The 17,639-nt window shown below is 38.1% G+C and overlaps 1 protein-coding gene and 1 pseudogene across 1 annotated transcript; one reads left to right on the forward strand and one right to left on the reverse strand.

Annotated features, from left to right (window-relative positions):
• Positions 1-3,432: 3,432 nt before the first annotated feature.
• On the forward strand, positions 3,433-7,622 carry LOC122091364 (annotated as a pseudogene).
• Positions 7,623-11,467: 3,845 nt separating this feature from the next.
• LOC122090977 (sugar transporter ERD6-like 7) lies at positions 11,468-17,476 on the reverse strand. The gene is made up of 19 exons (XM_042660755.1): positions 17,356-17,476; positions 16,400-16,591; positions 15,957-16,019; positions 15,671-15,760; positions 15,492-15,551; positions 15,298-15,363; positions 15,112-15,177; positions 14,881-14,956; positions 14,660-14,724; positions 14,476-14,568; positions 14,301-14,381; positions 13,742-13,826; positions 12,768-12,811; positions 12,622-12,684; positions 12,471-12,530; positions 12,326-12,379; positions 12,162-12,221; positions 11,950-12,064; positions 11,468-11,776 (listed from the first exon to the last, which is right to left on the reverse strand). Exons 2-19 carry the CDS (start codon positions 16,571-16,573, stop codon positions 11,661-11,663), a joined length of 1,431 nt encoding a protein of 476 aa, XP_042516689.1. The 5' UTR covers positions 16,574-16,591; positions 17,356-17,476; the 3' UTR covers positions 11,468-11,660.
• Between the last annotated feature and the right edge of the window lie 163 nt (positions 17,477-17,639).

Raw genomic sequence — 17,639 nt, forward strand, 5'->3', positions numbered from 1 at the left:
GTACCTCCCTGGATACAAGTGTTTTCACCTCCAAACTTTGGGGCTAGGATCACCTTCCTAAGGCGACCTAACCGCAGAGTTCCTGCGACCAGATTCAGCCCCTGTTGTGAGCTTCAAGACCAAGTTCAGATCTGGTTCCCTATTACCACCAGATCTGAGTTGCAGGGACAATACAACTCCTCTTACTTCTTGTTTGAACTGTTTGTTTGTCGGAGTCAAGAGACCTTAAGGCTGGCAACCTTCGTTTCGAATTTCAGGTCAAACCAAGCCCTATCGAAGGAGTCCTACCTATCGGAAGTTTTTTTTTCTGTCCACTGGTTTCTGGTTCTCACGACAAGAAGAAGAAGAAGAACAGGTTTTTTTTTTTATTTATTTTAAAAGAATTTTCCCTGTTATTACAATTAAGCCCTTGTTCCCCAAAGTTATATTCCATTACCCCTTTTCTCTTTGGTAAAATTCAGAATAAGCCTTTGTATTAAAGTTTTTAGTTCTAGAACTACCCCAGCTGCCATATAATTATTTCTAAGACCCTACTGGTTTCTGAAAATTAAAGAATACCCTTCAACCTTTAAATTGAGATATTTTATCATTCTTGTGGGCCCTAAGCGATCCGATTCCCTCGGATCCGCATCAAGTGGTATCAGAGCAAAATTTTCCTGCAATTTTCTAATCATGGCAAGTCACATCACCAATGTTGAGTTGCACAAATTGTATCGCGAGTTAGCCGAGAACCAACAGAATACTGATGCTAGGCTTGAGAGGACTGAAGCCAAGTTTGACAAGTTTATGGAAGAGATGATTGCCTTTATGAAGAGGTCTGACAAGCGAGCTGAAGAAGGATCCTCTACATTACCTCCTCAGCTCAACACTTTACGGATCGAAGATACACCTCAAAGGCAGCAACTTGATCCAGTTGTTCCCCAGGATGTTACCCGGCAATTTTCTGACAGAGATTATGGCATCAAAGTTGAGGTTCCCGAGTTCAGTAGTGAAAAGGGACCTGAGGAATTTCTTGCCTGGCTTACCAAAGTTGCAAGGTTTGTCAGAAGACTTGGACCCGTTACCAATTGGGAGGTCATGAAGCAGATCCTGATTGAAAAATTTGTTTCTCTTAATTATGAAAAGGTAATGTTCCATAAATTACTTGACTTGCAACAAGGGAACAAAGATGTGGATTCTTACACCCTCGAATTCCACAAACTGTCTTCAAGGTGTCGACTTCAGGAAACAGACCAGCAACGGGTGATGCGATATATCAATGGGTTAAGTACTGAGATTCGACTTGAGTTGACTAACACTAATTTCATGTCTGTTGATGTGGCGGCGGCTCATGCCAAGACAGCTGAAGAGAAATTCATCTATTGGAAGGGTATGTTCAAGATTTCTTCAATTTATAGACCTCCACCACGTATGGAGGAAAAGAAACCTGAAGCTCGCAGAGTTGAAAAAATGTCAGAATTCAACAAGGATAGTGTTGGGATGAAGAATATCATATGCCATAGTTGTGGCGAGAAGGGTCACTATTCCAACAGGTGTCCCAACAAGACTCGTTCTGTGAACGTAGCAAAGAAGCAGTCGACAAAGAAGAATGAAGATGAATCTCATTTATATCCTTATCCCCTCGAGGACGATGATATTGTCGATGATGAAGATGAGGATGTAGAAGCTCATTCAGCTAGCCTTTCATCCTTTTCGAATAGACTAGTTGATAAGGCTCCTCTCTTCAGACAGAAGGGTACTCTCTTGCATGGCTCCGACCCTACTGATGTTCATGCAGTTGTTGATACTGGGGTAGAAGCAAACTTCATATCTGTTGAATTTGTTCGAGCACACAACCTTCCACAGAAGCAGCTTTTCAAGAAGATTCATGTGCGAGATTTTGGACCCACAGCTCGAGAAGAGGCCACTGCAGTTGTTCGAGTACACCTACAGTTTGGGCCGTTACAGTACCATGTCACCTGTTTGGTCACCTCATTGGCACACTGCGACATTCTTCTAGGGCGACCTTGGCAGCGACATGCAGGCATTCTCTATAATGGTGCACGGAACACCATCAAGGTGAAGCAAGGAGGTCGTACGTACTTAATGAGGCTACATGCATTATCAGACATGCCACGTCACCGACTGACTCCAGCTCCAGTGACACGTCAACCTATTCACCCTCCTCTTGGTGTTATGTTCCCATCTTCTGTTTCGAGCTATGTGCCACCTCATCGGCGAGCGATTTACAAGGGAATCTTAGGAGCACGACCTAACTCGATGGAGTCGAGTTCTTTTAAGACCGGGAGAGCTGATGCAGTTGGGCGATGGAAGGGATCTCTTTGATTTGAGAATTTTACTATTTACTTTCCTTTTTGGTTTAGAAATTAGTTTGATAGTATTTTAATTTAGATTTGATTTTTATTTAGTTGCTATATAGGTTAGTTTCTATTTTCAAGTAGTTGCCATTAATTGTCTGATTTTTCCTTTATATTGGACATGTAATCGATGGAATTTTTAGAGAGATTTTTTTGAAGAATAGAAATTTGAACGTAATTTTGGTTTTGAACAATGGCTGCCGATTCCCTCTATCTCCCTCCTTCTTCTTTCCTTGATATTCTTCTTTCTTCCTCTCTATTATTCTGATTTTTTTCTCTTCTCATCTTCTTCTTTTCCCTGTTTTCTTTTTCCTTTTTTTCAATCTTCTTCTTGCTAATATCTTTCACAGCCCCTATTCTGGGCGACAGAGTACAACTCAAGGAATCAACCGTACCTCCCTGGATACAAGTGTTTTCACCTCCAAACTTTGGGGCTAGGATCACCTTCCTAAGGTGACCTAACCGCAGAGTTCCTGCGACCAGATTCAGCCCCTGTTGTGAGCTTCAAGACCAAGTTCAGATTTGGTTCCCTATTACCACCAGATCTGAGTTGCAGGGACAATACAACTCCTCTTACTTCTTGTTTGAACTGTTTGTTTGTCGGAGTCAAGAGACCTTAAGGCTGGCAACCTTCGTTTTGAATTTCAGGTCAAACCAAGCCCTATCGAAGGAGTCCTACCGATCGGAAGTTTTTTTTTCTGTCCACTGGTTTCTGGTTCTCACGACAAGAAGAAGAAGAAGAACAGGTTTTTTTTTATTTATTTTAAAAGAATTTTCCCTGTTATTACAATTAAGCCCTTGTTCCCCAAAGCTATATTCCATTACCCCTTTTCTCTTTGGTAAAATTCAGAATAAGCCTTTGTATTAAAGTTTTTAGTTCTAGAACTACCCCAGCTGCCATATAATTATTTCTAAGACCCTACTGGTTTCTGAAAATTACAAGAATACCCTTCAACCTTTAAATTGAGATATTTTATCATTCTTGTGGGCCCTAAGCGATCCGATTCCCTCGGATCCGCATCAATATATCTTCATCATAATGAAGCTAGAGGTTCGCATGCCCTAAAACGGTGGCTTTTTTTTTTTTTTTTTTTAAATAGCTTGAAAGCTATTTAATACTAGACTAAGTTTTACTGAGGCCACGATGAACGGGGATTCACCTGACCTCGTGACCCCAGGATATAAGAGGGAGGGAGGGGGTCGCATCTGGACTGTCTCTTAGTTTAGCCAACATACGGATTACGGTGCAGGAAAACTGTGTCTTCTAATAATTGGAAAAGCATTAGTTTTCTACCAGGCTGTGTGACCCTCGCACCAGTGCAGAGAACAACAACAACGGGAATCATGCAGAAGGAACCAAGAGGAGGGGTGATGTGATCATTTCACTTCCATATGTGAGAGGATAAAGGGTTACAGCCAAGCAGTGTTCATTTTTCATTAAATAGATTTTATGCTTGGACACAGCTGGGAGTAAAAAGACCTAACTGCCCGCGTGTGCTGGGTATTTTCACATCCAGCTGTGTCTTGTAGTGGGCAGTGTTCCCTTGGCTCGTTGATGGGAAGTACTGAATCAGTTTCCTATTTAATGAGATTTACTGGATCACGTTAAGTACGTTATAGGGGCATATTTGCCATATATAGTGACTAGATTTGGAAGGTAAGTAAAGTTCTTTCCCGCTCTCTCTCTCGTTTCTCTCGTTTCTCTCTGATCCTTGTCAGTCGTCAGTTTCTTCTGCCCTAGTTTCTGTTTCTGATTTATTACATGGTATTTGAGCACTGATCTAGATCTAGTTCCATTTTCTCTCGTAATGCAAAACCCATCCCATCGATTCCTGATTCAATCGACAAAGCCTGTTCTTGGTATTAGAAGATTGCGGCCATTTGAAGGTTGCTGATCAAAACTTTGGTAGCTGTTTGCAATACGGTAGCCCCTTCACAAAATCCATTATAAGGGTTTTGTTTGATATCTGCACCTTCGTCTTGTGGTGAGTTGTTTCTGCTTTATCTTTTTTGTTGATTGGATTTCAAGGATGGTTAATAGTAGTGAGGGAAAACTTTTTAATGATGCTAATATTGTCTATATTACATCTATCAAATTGAATTCATCAATTGTTTTGCTTGAACATTCTCTAAGTAATGATGATATAGATTATCTGGTCTGGATGAAGGATGATTATTTTCTTAATTGCTGGCTTTGGAAATCGGAATAGTATGGAACAATCTGTTACTGGGAATATGTTCTTTCCAACTGCTAAAGAGATAAGTGATGTAATACATGATAGTTTTAGTCAAGATCAGAATATTTCTTGTGTGGATCAGATATATTATTTACTGAATATTATAGTGCTTTAAAGGAAAGTGGGAAGAAATAATCCATTATCATCCACTTATTGTTGATATTGATGTTCTTAAAAAAAAATGGCTGATTTTCGAACTGCTAAATTCCTCTCTGCACTGAATTATGTGTTTAAAGGAGTGAAAGATCACTGATATTACCTAGTGATAACTTGCCTTCTATGAGTTTTCAGAAAAATTGTGTCGGTGAGTTTTGATCTTGGCTGTGAGATACTATTGAGGGGTGAGATACCTATACCTATGAGGAATGAGAGGCTCAATCCTATTATCCTATCTTTCTATCTTCTTCTTCTTCTTTTCTTTTTTTTTTTTTTTTTTTTTTTTTTCTCACTTTCATGACTGAGATCTGCTGCAACCCAAAAACATCCGAGGGTGCAATTTTTAGGCTGAATGAATGATCGAATGACAAAAAGGTGCTGCTTATTTGCTGCTTCAATTACTGATTCAAAATCCTGCACAACAATACAATCGATTTGATTTTCTTTTGGAGGTGGGATTTTTCAAAATCCGCAGGGATCGATCTCTCCATAAACTTATCTGTTGAAGCCCATATCTGGAGGGTAAATCAGCACTCAAGGAACGTGACTGGGCCCATATCTTTAATGAACTCAAAAGCACATATCTTTTTCCACTACTTCCAATCCAAGTGAATTTTTGTTTCCCTTATGTACTCTATGGCACTTCACTTGCACCATTTCACTCCTCACTGGTGCAATTGTTTGGGTGTTTGCTGCACATTACCAAGGCATATTTATATCTATTGGTGCTATTTCTAAGTTCTCTTGGAAGCCTGAGGTTCTGATATTATCATTCCTTGTCTTGCTTCTCATCCATCTCATTGTCCACATCTCAGTGTTATTTGTGTTTTATGTATATGTACTTACTGATGTAATAATTAGTGAAAATGTCTAATGTTGGTATATCTCTACCTATACATATGTTTGTGTGTGTGTAAAATAGAATATTTTTTTCTTTTAAATGGATGGTTTTGGTTTTATGTACATATAATTTACTGTAATGAATGGTTAAGGTGCTTCTTTGTGTGGTTGATCCCCCTCCCCCTTCCCCCAACCAGAAGAAAAAAAAAACTGGGAAATTACAGGAAATATCCTGGTTTTGAAGTCACAAACAAACCTTTTGCAGAAGAAATCTGAAAGGCCTAGTGATCTGGATCTAGGTAGATTGATCCAAGATCTAGATATTTATTTGAGTTGGGGTCATGCTTTTCTTGGCTTCTGTTTAGAAAATATAAATAGAAAATCCCACTGGAAGCTTGCTGCTTGTTCAACAAAAAGTTGGAAATGCCTTGTGTAATGCAACCTTTTGGAACAATATTTGTGAAGTTGTATTTCAGTAGCCAGTTTGTCCATTTATTGTGCTAACATGCAGTTTATGTTTCAGATTATCCCCTCCACCTGCTGACTAATTTTAAGGCAACAGTCGTCACTCTTCAGTTTCCAGTGAGGAATCACCTGAACAGAATTTAGGAAGTCTCATTATGTCTGGACTAATTGAAGGTCTTCCAAACGAACTTGTGCTTGTATGCCTTGCATGGCTGCCATTTGATCTCTACCCCTACTTGCGGCTTGTTTGTCTTTCATGGAGAGCCACCATACATAGCCCTGAGTTAATCTGAGCCCGACTAGAGGTTTCTGCAAACGAGTTCTTGTGTGTGTGCACTGTTGTGGTAGAGAAGTTATGGCAGCTGTATGATCCTCTCATTGACGATTGGCTGACATTACCTGATCTGCCCACAGAGAAAGATCTTGTTCATTTTGGTTTTGTCTCCACTGCAGGGAAGCTGTTTGTGCTTGGTCGTGACTGTTCTTATTGGGATGATTCAACTGATAGTGTAATTGGTGAATTTGCAACTGATAGAGTGTGGTCATATGATCACATCTTCGGACGCTGGGATCAGCGGGCATCGATGCTAGTACCCTGTTCAAACTTTGCTTTTTGTGTTCTGATGGGAAGATTATTGTTGCAGGTGGTCTCAAACCATGCTAGAACGGATCTCTAATGTTGAGATTTATGACCCAGAGACAGATGTTTTGGGCTCCACTTCTTGATCTCCCTAAAACAGGTTATCCAGGTTCTGGGGTGGTGGTTGATGGCAAGTTGCATGTGTTTTTCAATGGGGAGTCAAAATTTCTTGTCTTGGAGAATGGTGGACATGGGTGGTCAGAGAAAATGAGTTGTTGAAGGGACCAAAGGCAGTCGTTTGTGAGGAGGTACATGTGTTGATCGATGGTGTCATATTCAAGCTGGACAAGGAGCTAAAGATACCAAAAAGGGTGTTCGAAGCACCACCTGATTGCTCATACTTCTATTTTGGATGTCATTTTATATTTCTTCTTCACCAACTAAGAAAAGCTCATGTCCTATTCTTATCATTGTAAAATGACATCCAAGGAAGAAGTATGAGCAATCAGGTGGTGCTTCGACCACCCTTTTTGGTATCTTTAGCTCCTTGTCCAGCTTGAATATGACACCATCGTTCAACACGTATACCTCCTCACCAACGACTGCCTTTGGTCCCTTCCACAACTCATTTTCTCTGACCACCCACGTCCACTCACCACCACCATTCTCCAAGACCAAAAATTTGGAGTCCCCATTGAAAAACACATGCAACTTGCCATCAATCACCTCAGAATCTGGATAACCTGTTTTAGGGAGATGAGAGAGAGAGTTCTTTTATACCCAACCCAACTTCTGTTTTTGTATGTGAACACCATCTTATCTTGTTAAATTTAAGCTAGTGTGAGACATTTTGTAAGAACTGCCATTACCTGAGCCTACAAATTATTAGTTGATTGTTTGGCTGTGGAATGGGGGATGGGGAAAAATGTAATCAGTGATTCTTTCTTTTTCGAGTATCTGCTAATTAACTCTGCTCTTTTTTTCTTCTTTGATGGCAACAAGAAACTAACATTAACCAAAAAAAAAAAAAAAAGGTGGAAGAGCATCCTCCACATCTAATTTGTTATGCTTACCCTGTATAGCTTTAACAGCTGCAATAGTAGCACTAGATACATATTTATCATCCACATATTTAAAAATTGGGAAAATGTTTTCTGTGGGGGGGGGGGGGGGGAGGGATGAATGACTGCCCCACCCCCCATGAAAGGCAATAACGCCTGTCCTGTTAATACTTCTTTGTGTGCTCCCATTGGCCAATGCCTTGGTGCAGGATGTGCTTTTTGATAGAGAACTCTTTTCCTTAAAAAAATATATCTATTACCTTAATATAGGAATAAATATCTAAATGGAAACAATAAACATAACCTTGACTTGGCCATTCAACCATCTCTTTGTCATTAAACCAAACTTCTCTTGTCTATTGCTTGTTGCTCGCCTTGCAAGATGCTTTTGGCCTTTGGTGCCAAGACGTTTCCTAAAATACTATTAACTCACAGCAACAGAGTAGAAATATGAGTTAAAGTCCATCCAGCCGCAAGGGTGATCGGATCTATAACACCATCACAAATGATTTTAGGCTGATCCACAGAGAAGAGAAAGAAGGCACAAAGGAGATATAGAGATAGGAGTTGGTTCAATAAAACAAGTTGGATTCACAACACCAATTTTAAACTTGTTCATCTATTTATCATTAGAGGGAGAGGGTTCTTTGAGCAAGCAACACACGAGAGCACACCAATGAGGAGTGATAGTGATAGAATTCTTAATGGGGGGTAGAGAGGTTCTTTCACAGCTTACTTAAAGAACCTTTTCGTAATCATGTCTGCATTGATGCCCCTCCCCCTCCCAAAATCTCACATTCCTGAGTCTCATGCACTGGGTACACCCTTATATTTGTATTGATGGCATTTACGTGAGCGTACCACTTAACTCGGTTTTGAGGTTGGGCTTCAATTGATGGACTACAAAGGTGTCTCACAAGTTGGACTCAAGTACCTTCAGTAAAAGCAAAGCCCAAGAGAATTTTTTTTCTTTCCCCTTTAATTATTACAGTAGGTCAATACTTCAATGCAAACTGTATACTTCAACATAAATTTTCTTTTGGAGTAATATTTTTTACACAGAAAAAATCCGAGGCAATTTCCCTTCGCCCATGGCGATTGGAGAATCCCTTGCCTTTGAGTTTTGGTGTCGTGGGATAGGTATTGGCAATCGTTGGGAGGGCTTTGATTTCGTAAAATAAGAAACCAAGTAATAATGATCCTAGATGAATAAGTGAATACTATTCCACCAGTGAAGGAAAACTTTCTCCAAAAAATTTAAATGCATTTATGAATGTCATTTTTTGTTTATATATCAAAACAAACAAATAGAAGAAATCATATTTTGCAGAAGAAAAAAAATCCACTTCTAAAATCCACTTCTTTTTATGTGTAAATAAATGGATCATCAAGTCACAATTTTCTTTTTCTTTCATAACGTTTATAAATGCTAAAATTGGGTATTTAAACCCAAAAATCCCTACAGCCCTGCTACCAGAGTCCAACTAAAGAAAATCTCAAGCCATATGTAGCCCCAAATTATTTTACATGGGTTGGCTAGTGTTTGGCTAAACAACTAGACTTGAAATGGGCTTTTACCACGCCGGCCAATTTTGAGTTTAGATTTGTCAAAAGGGGTGAGAATGTAATTATAATTCAAGAGTCTAATCACATGGTCACTTCACCTCACCTTCTCTATAGGTGAAGAGAAACTTTTACTCTTTTATATCAAGCAGTCCACACACATTTAGTTGAAGAGTAACACCTTAACCCTCGAAGGTTTCTCACTAGTGCACCTATATAGGGTCCTAGGAAGGGTGAGCACTCACGCACATCATAGGGGAAGGGGGAAGGGGGAAGGGGGGGGGAATGATAGGGGGGGGGGGGCACACTAAATACACAGTCACACACTTATGTAACATGAGTCAATCCACTATGACCACATATTGTTTGTTCTTCAAGCAAAAATTGCATGGATTCACTTACTCATTAGTCAATGCAAAAAGGTAAAAATGTAGAAACAAAAATTTTCCTCTCTTTCCTTATTTTCAATAGCCTCATGAGATCATGAGCTATACTCTCTTTGGGAGCTACCTGCAACAACAACAACATAGCCTTATCCCAATTACATTGGGTCGGTGATGAGCACATTTATGTGTGAAATCTAAGGTAATAAAACATGTATTTTATATATTTAGAATGGAACTACCTTGGGTTTTACTCTCTTTTTATATGTTTTGTATTTCAAAGGCTTTAAGTGTTATCGGACATCATATCTTTCCAACAACAATTACCTAGTGTAGTTGGTGAGCTATGGTGTGCAAAATTCCCTTGCTCACCAGGATGTCTCATGGTAGTTTTTTTTTTTTTTTGAGAATTTTATTGAAGATTTCATACTTTTCACTCACTTAAAGCACTAAGGACATGGAGGGGATTTCCACATCAAATTAGAAACAAGGAAAAGAAATAAATCTTGTCCAAATCTTCTCTCTCCTCCACATCATCACCAAAAGATTGTCCAAATCACACAAGAAGGAAAATCCTCCCTTGGAGGGAGAAAAAGAAGAGACAAATAAATTAAAAAAAAAAGAAAAGAAAAGAAAGAAAATAAGCAAAAAAAAAATTATAGAAAATTTCTCCAAGTTATTTCTCTCTTCTCTCTCCTCCACCTTAGCACTTTTGGTCTCAAAAGATTTCACTACCAATTGTGGGTTTCTCCCTTTTAGGAAAGAGAAATTTATTACCCTACTTCCCCATTCCCTATAAATACAACTCATGTAAGAGAAGGGGAGACACTTCATTCTTCTTCTAGGTTTTTTTTAGTTGCTCTATCTCTTTCTCTAGTTTTCTCTTTCTCCAGCTCTAGTTTTAGGTTTATGCTTTAAACACTTTTGTAAGTTCTTTTTATTCAATTAATGCAAGCACTTTTGTTTTTGATTCAGTTTTTTTTTATTTTTATTGTTTAAGCAATTGAAGTTGTAATTTTCAAGTTCTAGTTCTAGGCTTAGTTCTAGGTGACAAGAACAAGCTATGAAGCATGTCTTTCAAGTTCCATTTTTTTTCTTTAGATTTTTTTTCTAACACTAGAAATTTCAGATTTGGTTTATTCCAGATCTGGTTTTTAGTATTGGTAGTATCTCAAATCGATCAAGTTTTCAGTTCAAGGGTTGAAGTTCAAGTAAGTAGGTTCTCTCAATAGTCTTCTCTCCCCCCCTCTCATTCCCTCTTCTGACTACCCTTTCTTTCTTAATTTAGGATTTTAATTTTAGTCGTTACAATATTGCTATCCCTTTCCCCCAAGATTCATGGCTAGTGTATGTGTTGGCGTTGCCCCTCCTAGCCATAGAACCATCAATTTATTACTTTTATTTTAATTGTCTCCCTTTCCCTAAAGCCAAGTAGATGTAAGAGTGACTCTCTGGTCAAGTAGGGAAGCTCATATTATGATGTATCCCTCGGGCTAAGTAGAGAAACCTACTTGTGAGTTTCTCTCTAGCTTTCTCCCCTTTCTTTTACTTTATTTTTTTATTTCAGCATTTTTTTTCTTTATTGTTTTTTTTTTTTTTTTTTAAATTGCGTGGGTTGTTTATTTTCAGTTATTTATTTATTTAATTTTAATTGCGTAGCTTGCGTCTTTAAATTCTTAGATGACGAATGGTTAGGATGTTATTTTAGATACATATGTTTAGGACAGTAATTAGAATTAGATCACAACCATTAATCTGTTCACTTTCGCATTATTAAAAGAAGTAAAAAATAAAGTGGCTGCTCTCCCTATTTTCGACCCGTAGGTACACTGATCCGTACGCTTGCGGTAACATTTAAAATCTCAAACAGTCGGCTACATGGATCCTTAGGACCCATCTATCAAAGAAAAAGAAAAGAAAAGATAACAATAGCAGCTTCTCTAAAAGATAACAATAGCAGCTTCTCTAAACAAACTCTAGCTCTTTTTCTTTCTTGGGTTGTTGGGTTGTCCATTCCTCTATTTATTAATGTCAGCTTGAATTTGTTCTAGGGTTCGCCCCTTTGTTTCAGGCAGATACTTGACTATAAACAGGATACTTAGTGCATTAACTGCTGCATAGAGGAGGAAGGTACCTGAAAATCACACAAACATGTTAGTTCAACTTGCATTAAAAGGGATTATTGTTTCAGTAACAAATCACATAGGTTCTAAAATAGAGAACCAGGTTACACAAGGCAATAACATAGCTTTTTTGCTCTCTCTGTTTCTCCCATACTATAAATATAAACTCATGACTACTTTTTACCATAAGAGCTCCATGCCATAAGAAAGTTAAAAGTAAAAGAAATTGTCCATGCTCCAATCCAGTTCACCAATGTTGCCATGCTGCCAGCCACTCCTTTAATATTTATAGGAAATATCTGCATTCAAAGCAGAGTGAGTTGTTTGATGAGGCATGATCAAATGCATAGAAATAGTGTAGACATGAATAATGAAATTGGCAAATGTTAATATTACCTCAGACATTGTAACCCAAGGAACTGCCCCCATTCCAACTGAGAAAAATCCTATGTACCCCTAAGCTCATTGAACAAATTAAGACCCAGAAAAAGATTAGAAGAATTGAGTTATGCTACAAGAAATAGTATCAATATTTACTAACTAGAGACTTCCCTCATTACCAGTATTCCAGATACAGCAAGTCCAGGAACTGCTGCAGGTGCCAATTCATGGACCTAATTCACAAAAGCACATCCTGGCATAAGTTTATTGAAAACCAATGAGGGGAAGATTATCAAGATTGATAGGTGAGTAGGTGACGACTACCTGCAGAAAGAAGGAAGCCGCAACTAGTAAACAGGCAAGGACCAACCCTGCAGTAGAAACCTAAAATGAAACAAAACAACACCTCATATCCATTAAAAGGACTTTTTGAAATAAAAGATGTTTCCCCAAAGCATTTCCCATCAATTCCTACCAATAAAAGGGGTCTTCTTCCAGCCTTATCCATTAAGAATACACCGAATATAGTTATTACAACCTGCAAAATAGGATTTTCTAAATAAAATTCCATGGAGAAGGGTGTCTGATTTTAAGGACATTGAGGGAAAGAGAGCTGAATACCTGAATACAAGCATAAGATACAGTTCCAACTTTGGTAGGAAATCCTAAGATTACAAATTCAATGGCAATTAGCAAGTGTTTGTTACTTCAACCTGAATACTTGCAAAATATTTAAAAAAGGAAAAAAAAAAAAGTATTTTGGAATTTCCTTTTTCTGTTCATTCTGTAGAAGATAATACTCCAGAAGGTTACCTTATCTAGAGAACACTTGTATTCCCCTTATTGATCATTGTGGAAATACTTTATCTGGACTAGGTCTTGTAGTTTTTCCCGTTCACCTTGAAAATGGTTGTCCACATTAAAATTTGGTGTGTAATTTTCTAGTTGGCTTGATTTGATTTATCTGCATTATTAGTTTTGCATATACTTGGTTGTTGTATATCTCCATTAACTTACACACAAGTGGGAAAGAGTTTGTTTTTCCCAATAAGTGGTATCTAAGCAAAGTTATTGTAATAGTGTATGAGCTATTTTGGGAAAGAACCAAATATAGAAATACCCAAAAAAATGACCTTCTCTTCCTCAAAGCCAAGTCCTCCTAACATGAGTACCAACGAGAATCCCCCAATCAGCATTTCATATAATTAGGCTGGAAAGGTACTCCAGAAAGACTGAGGAGTATAGAGGCTCATTTGAAAGCTATATTTCAGGTCAACCAAAAGTAGAATTAGGTGTCTATAAGGGTGAAATGCTGAAACCTTTGTTTTCTTACCCTAGCATGGTGACCACTTACGTCCTTTAAAAAAAAAAAAAAAGAGCAACCCAATGCATGAGGCTCCCGCTACTGCAGGGTCTGGGAAGGGCAAGTGTACTTAGCCTTATCCCTTGCTTCGCAGAAGAGGCTGTTTCCAAGTTTTGAACTTATGATCAATATGTTGCAATAGTGTAACTTAATCGTTGTGCCACAGGCTCAGCCACCGGTGACCACTTACATCCCTTGTCTAGCAGAAATCATTTTAAAGAAGTCCTCTCACCTGCAGATAAAAAAATTTGGCTCGTGTAAAAGCACACTGCATTGATTCCCCCAAATTGCTGAATGACCATTAGTCCGACTCCAACCTGATCATCAAGGTCATTTATTAATCAAAAAGTTGAGAAACTAGGAAGAAAATTGAAAGTCAAAATTTTTTTTTTTTTTTAAATCAATGTCTAGAATAAACAGAAAGCTATATCATTTTTTTCCTACAACCGATTATAGGATGCAGTACTTGTAAATCTCCATCTCAAAAGACCGATCTGATGAGAGGAGGATATTCAAAAGTATATAGGAAAGGGATTTCTCACTCATAATCGATGTGAGATTAACACTCCCCCTCACATCTAGGTGGATCAAAACCACCATATACATGGATGGAAATAGGAAGGGGAGACCACAGTCAGACAGAACTAGTAAGGAGGCAGGATGTAGCCTGCTCCGATACCAAGTAAACCTACATCTTAAAAGACCGATCTGATGAAAGGAAAGGGATTTCTCACTCACAATCATTGTGAGATTAATAGTACCAAGTTATTTGATTTGCAAGAAACATTTACCATGACTGAACGGGAGTATCTTTTTTGGAACAAATCCCACATTTTGGTTTTAGGGAGCTTTTCAAGAGTGTCTATATAATCCTGCAAAGCAACCATATAGTCCCTCATCACATTCCTTTGATGTAAAAGTTATATAATGTTCTCAAAAGACACTGTTTTTTGAGTTGGGAAGAACTTGAATTTCAGCTTCTTCTTGAGAAATGTCGGCATCCTTGCCACGGAGTTTCTGTAGAGCAGCTTCAAATTCTTTCCGATGTCCCATCTTTGCCTGCAATAAACATCAAACATACTCTATTTCATTCTCTTTATTGTTTCTCATATATTGTGTAGAAGTAACTTTACTCCCTGAAGTTTCTTACTAGCCATCTTGGAGACTCTGGAATGAAGAATAGGCCCACAACCATGGCCAAACATGGAATAATTCCTGCAACAATACTACATGTTAGTCCTTCCTACAATAGGTCCTTTTTGAGGTTCTTTGATTTAATATCCATGCATCAATATGATACAATATCTCAATGTCCTTGACACATCTAAATAACAATAGATTACCTAATTAGGCTAAAGTGCAGAATTTTACCAATTAGAGCCAATGTTCGCCATGTTAGAACTGCGCCTACAATGAAGGAAAAAGATACTCCAGTGCAGATCATAAGCTGCAGATTCAGGATGAAGTAAGTTCATGTGATCCTTTCTTAATCAGTTATAGACATACATATGAGACTCAAAGATGATTAGACATAAGTGCTTTGAAATGATGAGTTTCTTGCAACATTTCATGTAGTTATATTTTTATAATTGAGTTGGCAACCTGATTGATTGTCGTCAAGCCTCCTCGAAGATCTTTGGGTGCTATTTCAGCTATGAAAATGGGTACCTGTTCATCCATTTTGAGTTAAAACTTTTAAATAGACACAGTAAATACCTACAACAAAAGCAGGACTCTCTCGATAGTGTTTGCTTAATGCATTAGACTGCAAAAGCTTAGGAAATATACCACATAGGAATAGATTCCCATTCCATATCCCATGCACAGTCTCCCAATATCCAGTGATAAGTATCCCTTTATAAGAATCAAGATATCAAAAGGAAACCAGGTTACAAATTTGAAAAATAATATATAAAAGTGATGTAGAGATGGAAGTACAGCTTTCAAAATTAAGAGTGGAGAACTGGAAATGAAACAAAAACCTTGGCGAAGTAGACAGCAAGCCAGCCTACAATGCAAAAAATGGCTGACATTCTCATTGCCTGCTTACACAAAACCATAGATTAGAAATAGATCGGCTATGTTTCTTGAATACGCTATAGTCCTGTAAAGGCCAAAGCTTGTTGTGACAAATTTTATATTGAAATTTCCATCTGATTACCGCTTTCCGACCAAGAAAATCAGCAATTGTGCCACTTGTGCTTGCACCAAGCATTGCTCCAAAAGTCAAGATAGAGCCAAACACGGAATACTGCACGCAACAAGCAAAAATGGTGTTGTAAAGTTTGTCAGTGACTTCAAATTTTGTGTACTTAAAGTGTAATCACAGGATACATTGCTATTTGATAGTGTGTTGCAGAAAGCAGGGTTTTCCCATATCCTTGTAATCAAAATGTTTGGTTGATAACTACTTAATTAAATTCAGATGAACAACTCTGTAAAAGAACCTCTGTTATTGATAGTTTCAGATCTGTCCTTATGTCGGACTCAACTGGCGATGAAAAACCTACCTGAAGAAAAGGAAAATGTGTCAGTACTTTTACCAAGATTTGTCATTGATGAATATGATAGGGGGAACAGACCTTGTTCAAAGTCAGTAAGGCTAGGGGTTCATTTTTGTCTAAAGTTAACTAGAAGTGTATAAACCAGGCTCAATCATCACAAAATTTTGTTATAACTATTTACAGGTCGCTGGCGCAAGTTTACTGCCTTGAATGATATCTGAAGGCAAGGAGGCTAATGAGTTCTTGATCTTGAAATAAATGAGGATAGAAAACTTAGTCATCTAATGAGGATGGAAAACTCAGTCAGGTTTGAATTGAGCATTATGTATTGTGTTTTCTTCTCAGTGAGATTAACTGAAGGTAGAGATCTAAGGATCAGAACTTACACAAGATCCAAATTCAAAAGAGCCAGTAACAGCCACAAATGTGCTCAAGTAAACCATCCATAGATGTTCATTGGTGCTTTTTCTGTCACCATCTTCTCCATATTGTATGAGAGGCTCTCTTGTCTCTTGTTGCAAGCCGCTCTCACAAGTTTCCATGTCCTGGTCAGTGGCCATATCTATCTACCTGTCTATCTACTCAAAAAATTCGATAGGAATCAAACAGATCAATCTCAAAAAAGAAGAAACAGAGCAACAAGTATCATTATATATGTAATAAGCTCAAAAGTCTCCAAAAGAGAAATGCCTGTGACTATAATCTACAACTTGTACATGTCTGCAAATAGTGATTTTTTTATTAGGTTTCACTGTCTTATTCGTTCTCGGTTGGTCCAACTGGGGCTTCAGAGATGCTTATGGCCAAGTCAAGATGTAGCTGAGGTGGTAGACCAATGGCCAAGGGATCAATGCATCTAAAACAACTGGCTTTACAGCCCAAGAGACTGAGAACAAAAGACTTTCCATCTCCATACTCTACCATCTACCATGCAGGGTTATGAAAACTGTAATTCGGGATCAACTTGGTCATTACCGATTCCAATTCGAATCAGATTGTAATTGGTCTAAGAAACCCAGGAATCAGCACCTCAGATCTGAAAACCCAACAATCTGGTGAAGAAAAACCCATAGAATCAGTCTGATACGAATCCAATTCGGATTCTTGAAACAGTGCTACAATGTGCACCAACTCATTCAAGTGGTGATTAATCAAACTGAATTGTCACCACCCCAAAATAAATAAATAAACCATGAGCGAACAGAGAAAGTCATAATCATATTTCATTTTCATGGTAGAGAACTTTAAATAGATTATAGAGAATTTCTCAAACAGGTTGTGTTCATTCATGAAATCACAAATGTGGGTTATCACATTTAAAGCAATAATTTTCAATCCTTACCTGGAAAACCTATCTGTAATTGCTTATAAGATGATGTAGACTTCACCTTTGCCTTCCAAATCTAAAAATCAACAATGTTGAGTTTCTGAACTTGCAATGCATCTCACTCCCTTTCTCTTTCTCTTTGTCTCTCCCCAAATGAGTTGAGATCATTGAGAAGATGTTGCAATTCCTACAACTACAACACGTGGATCCACACTTGGTCATGCTTTTCCTTCGGCAATGAAGAAGAAGAACCATTAAAAATAGACAAGTGTTGGATGCTGACTCGTACAACCTGGTGA

The sequence above is a fragment of the Macadamia integrifolia genome, chromosome 10 (genome assembly GCF_013358625.1).
Source record: "Macadamia integrifolia cultivar HAES 741 chromosome 10, SCU_Mint_v3, whole genome shotgun sequence".
Classification (NCBI taxonomy): Eukaryota; Viridiplantae; Streptophyta; class Magnoliopsida; order Proteales; family Proteaceae; genus Macadamia; species Macadamia integrifolia.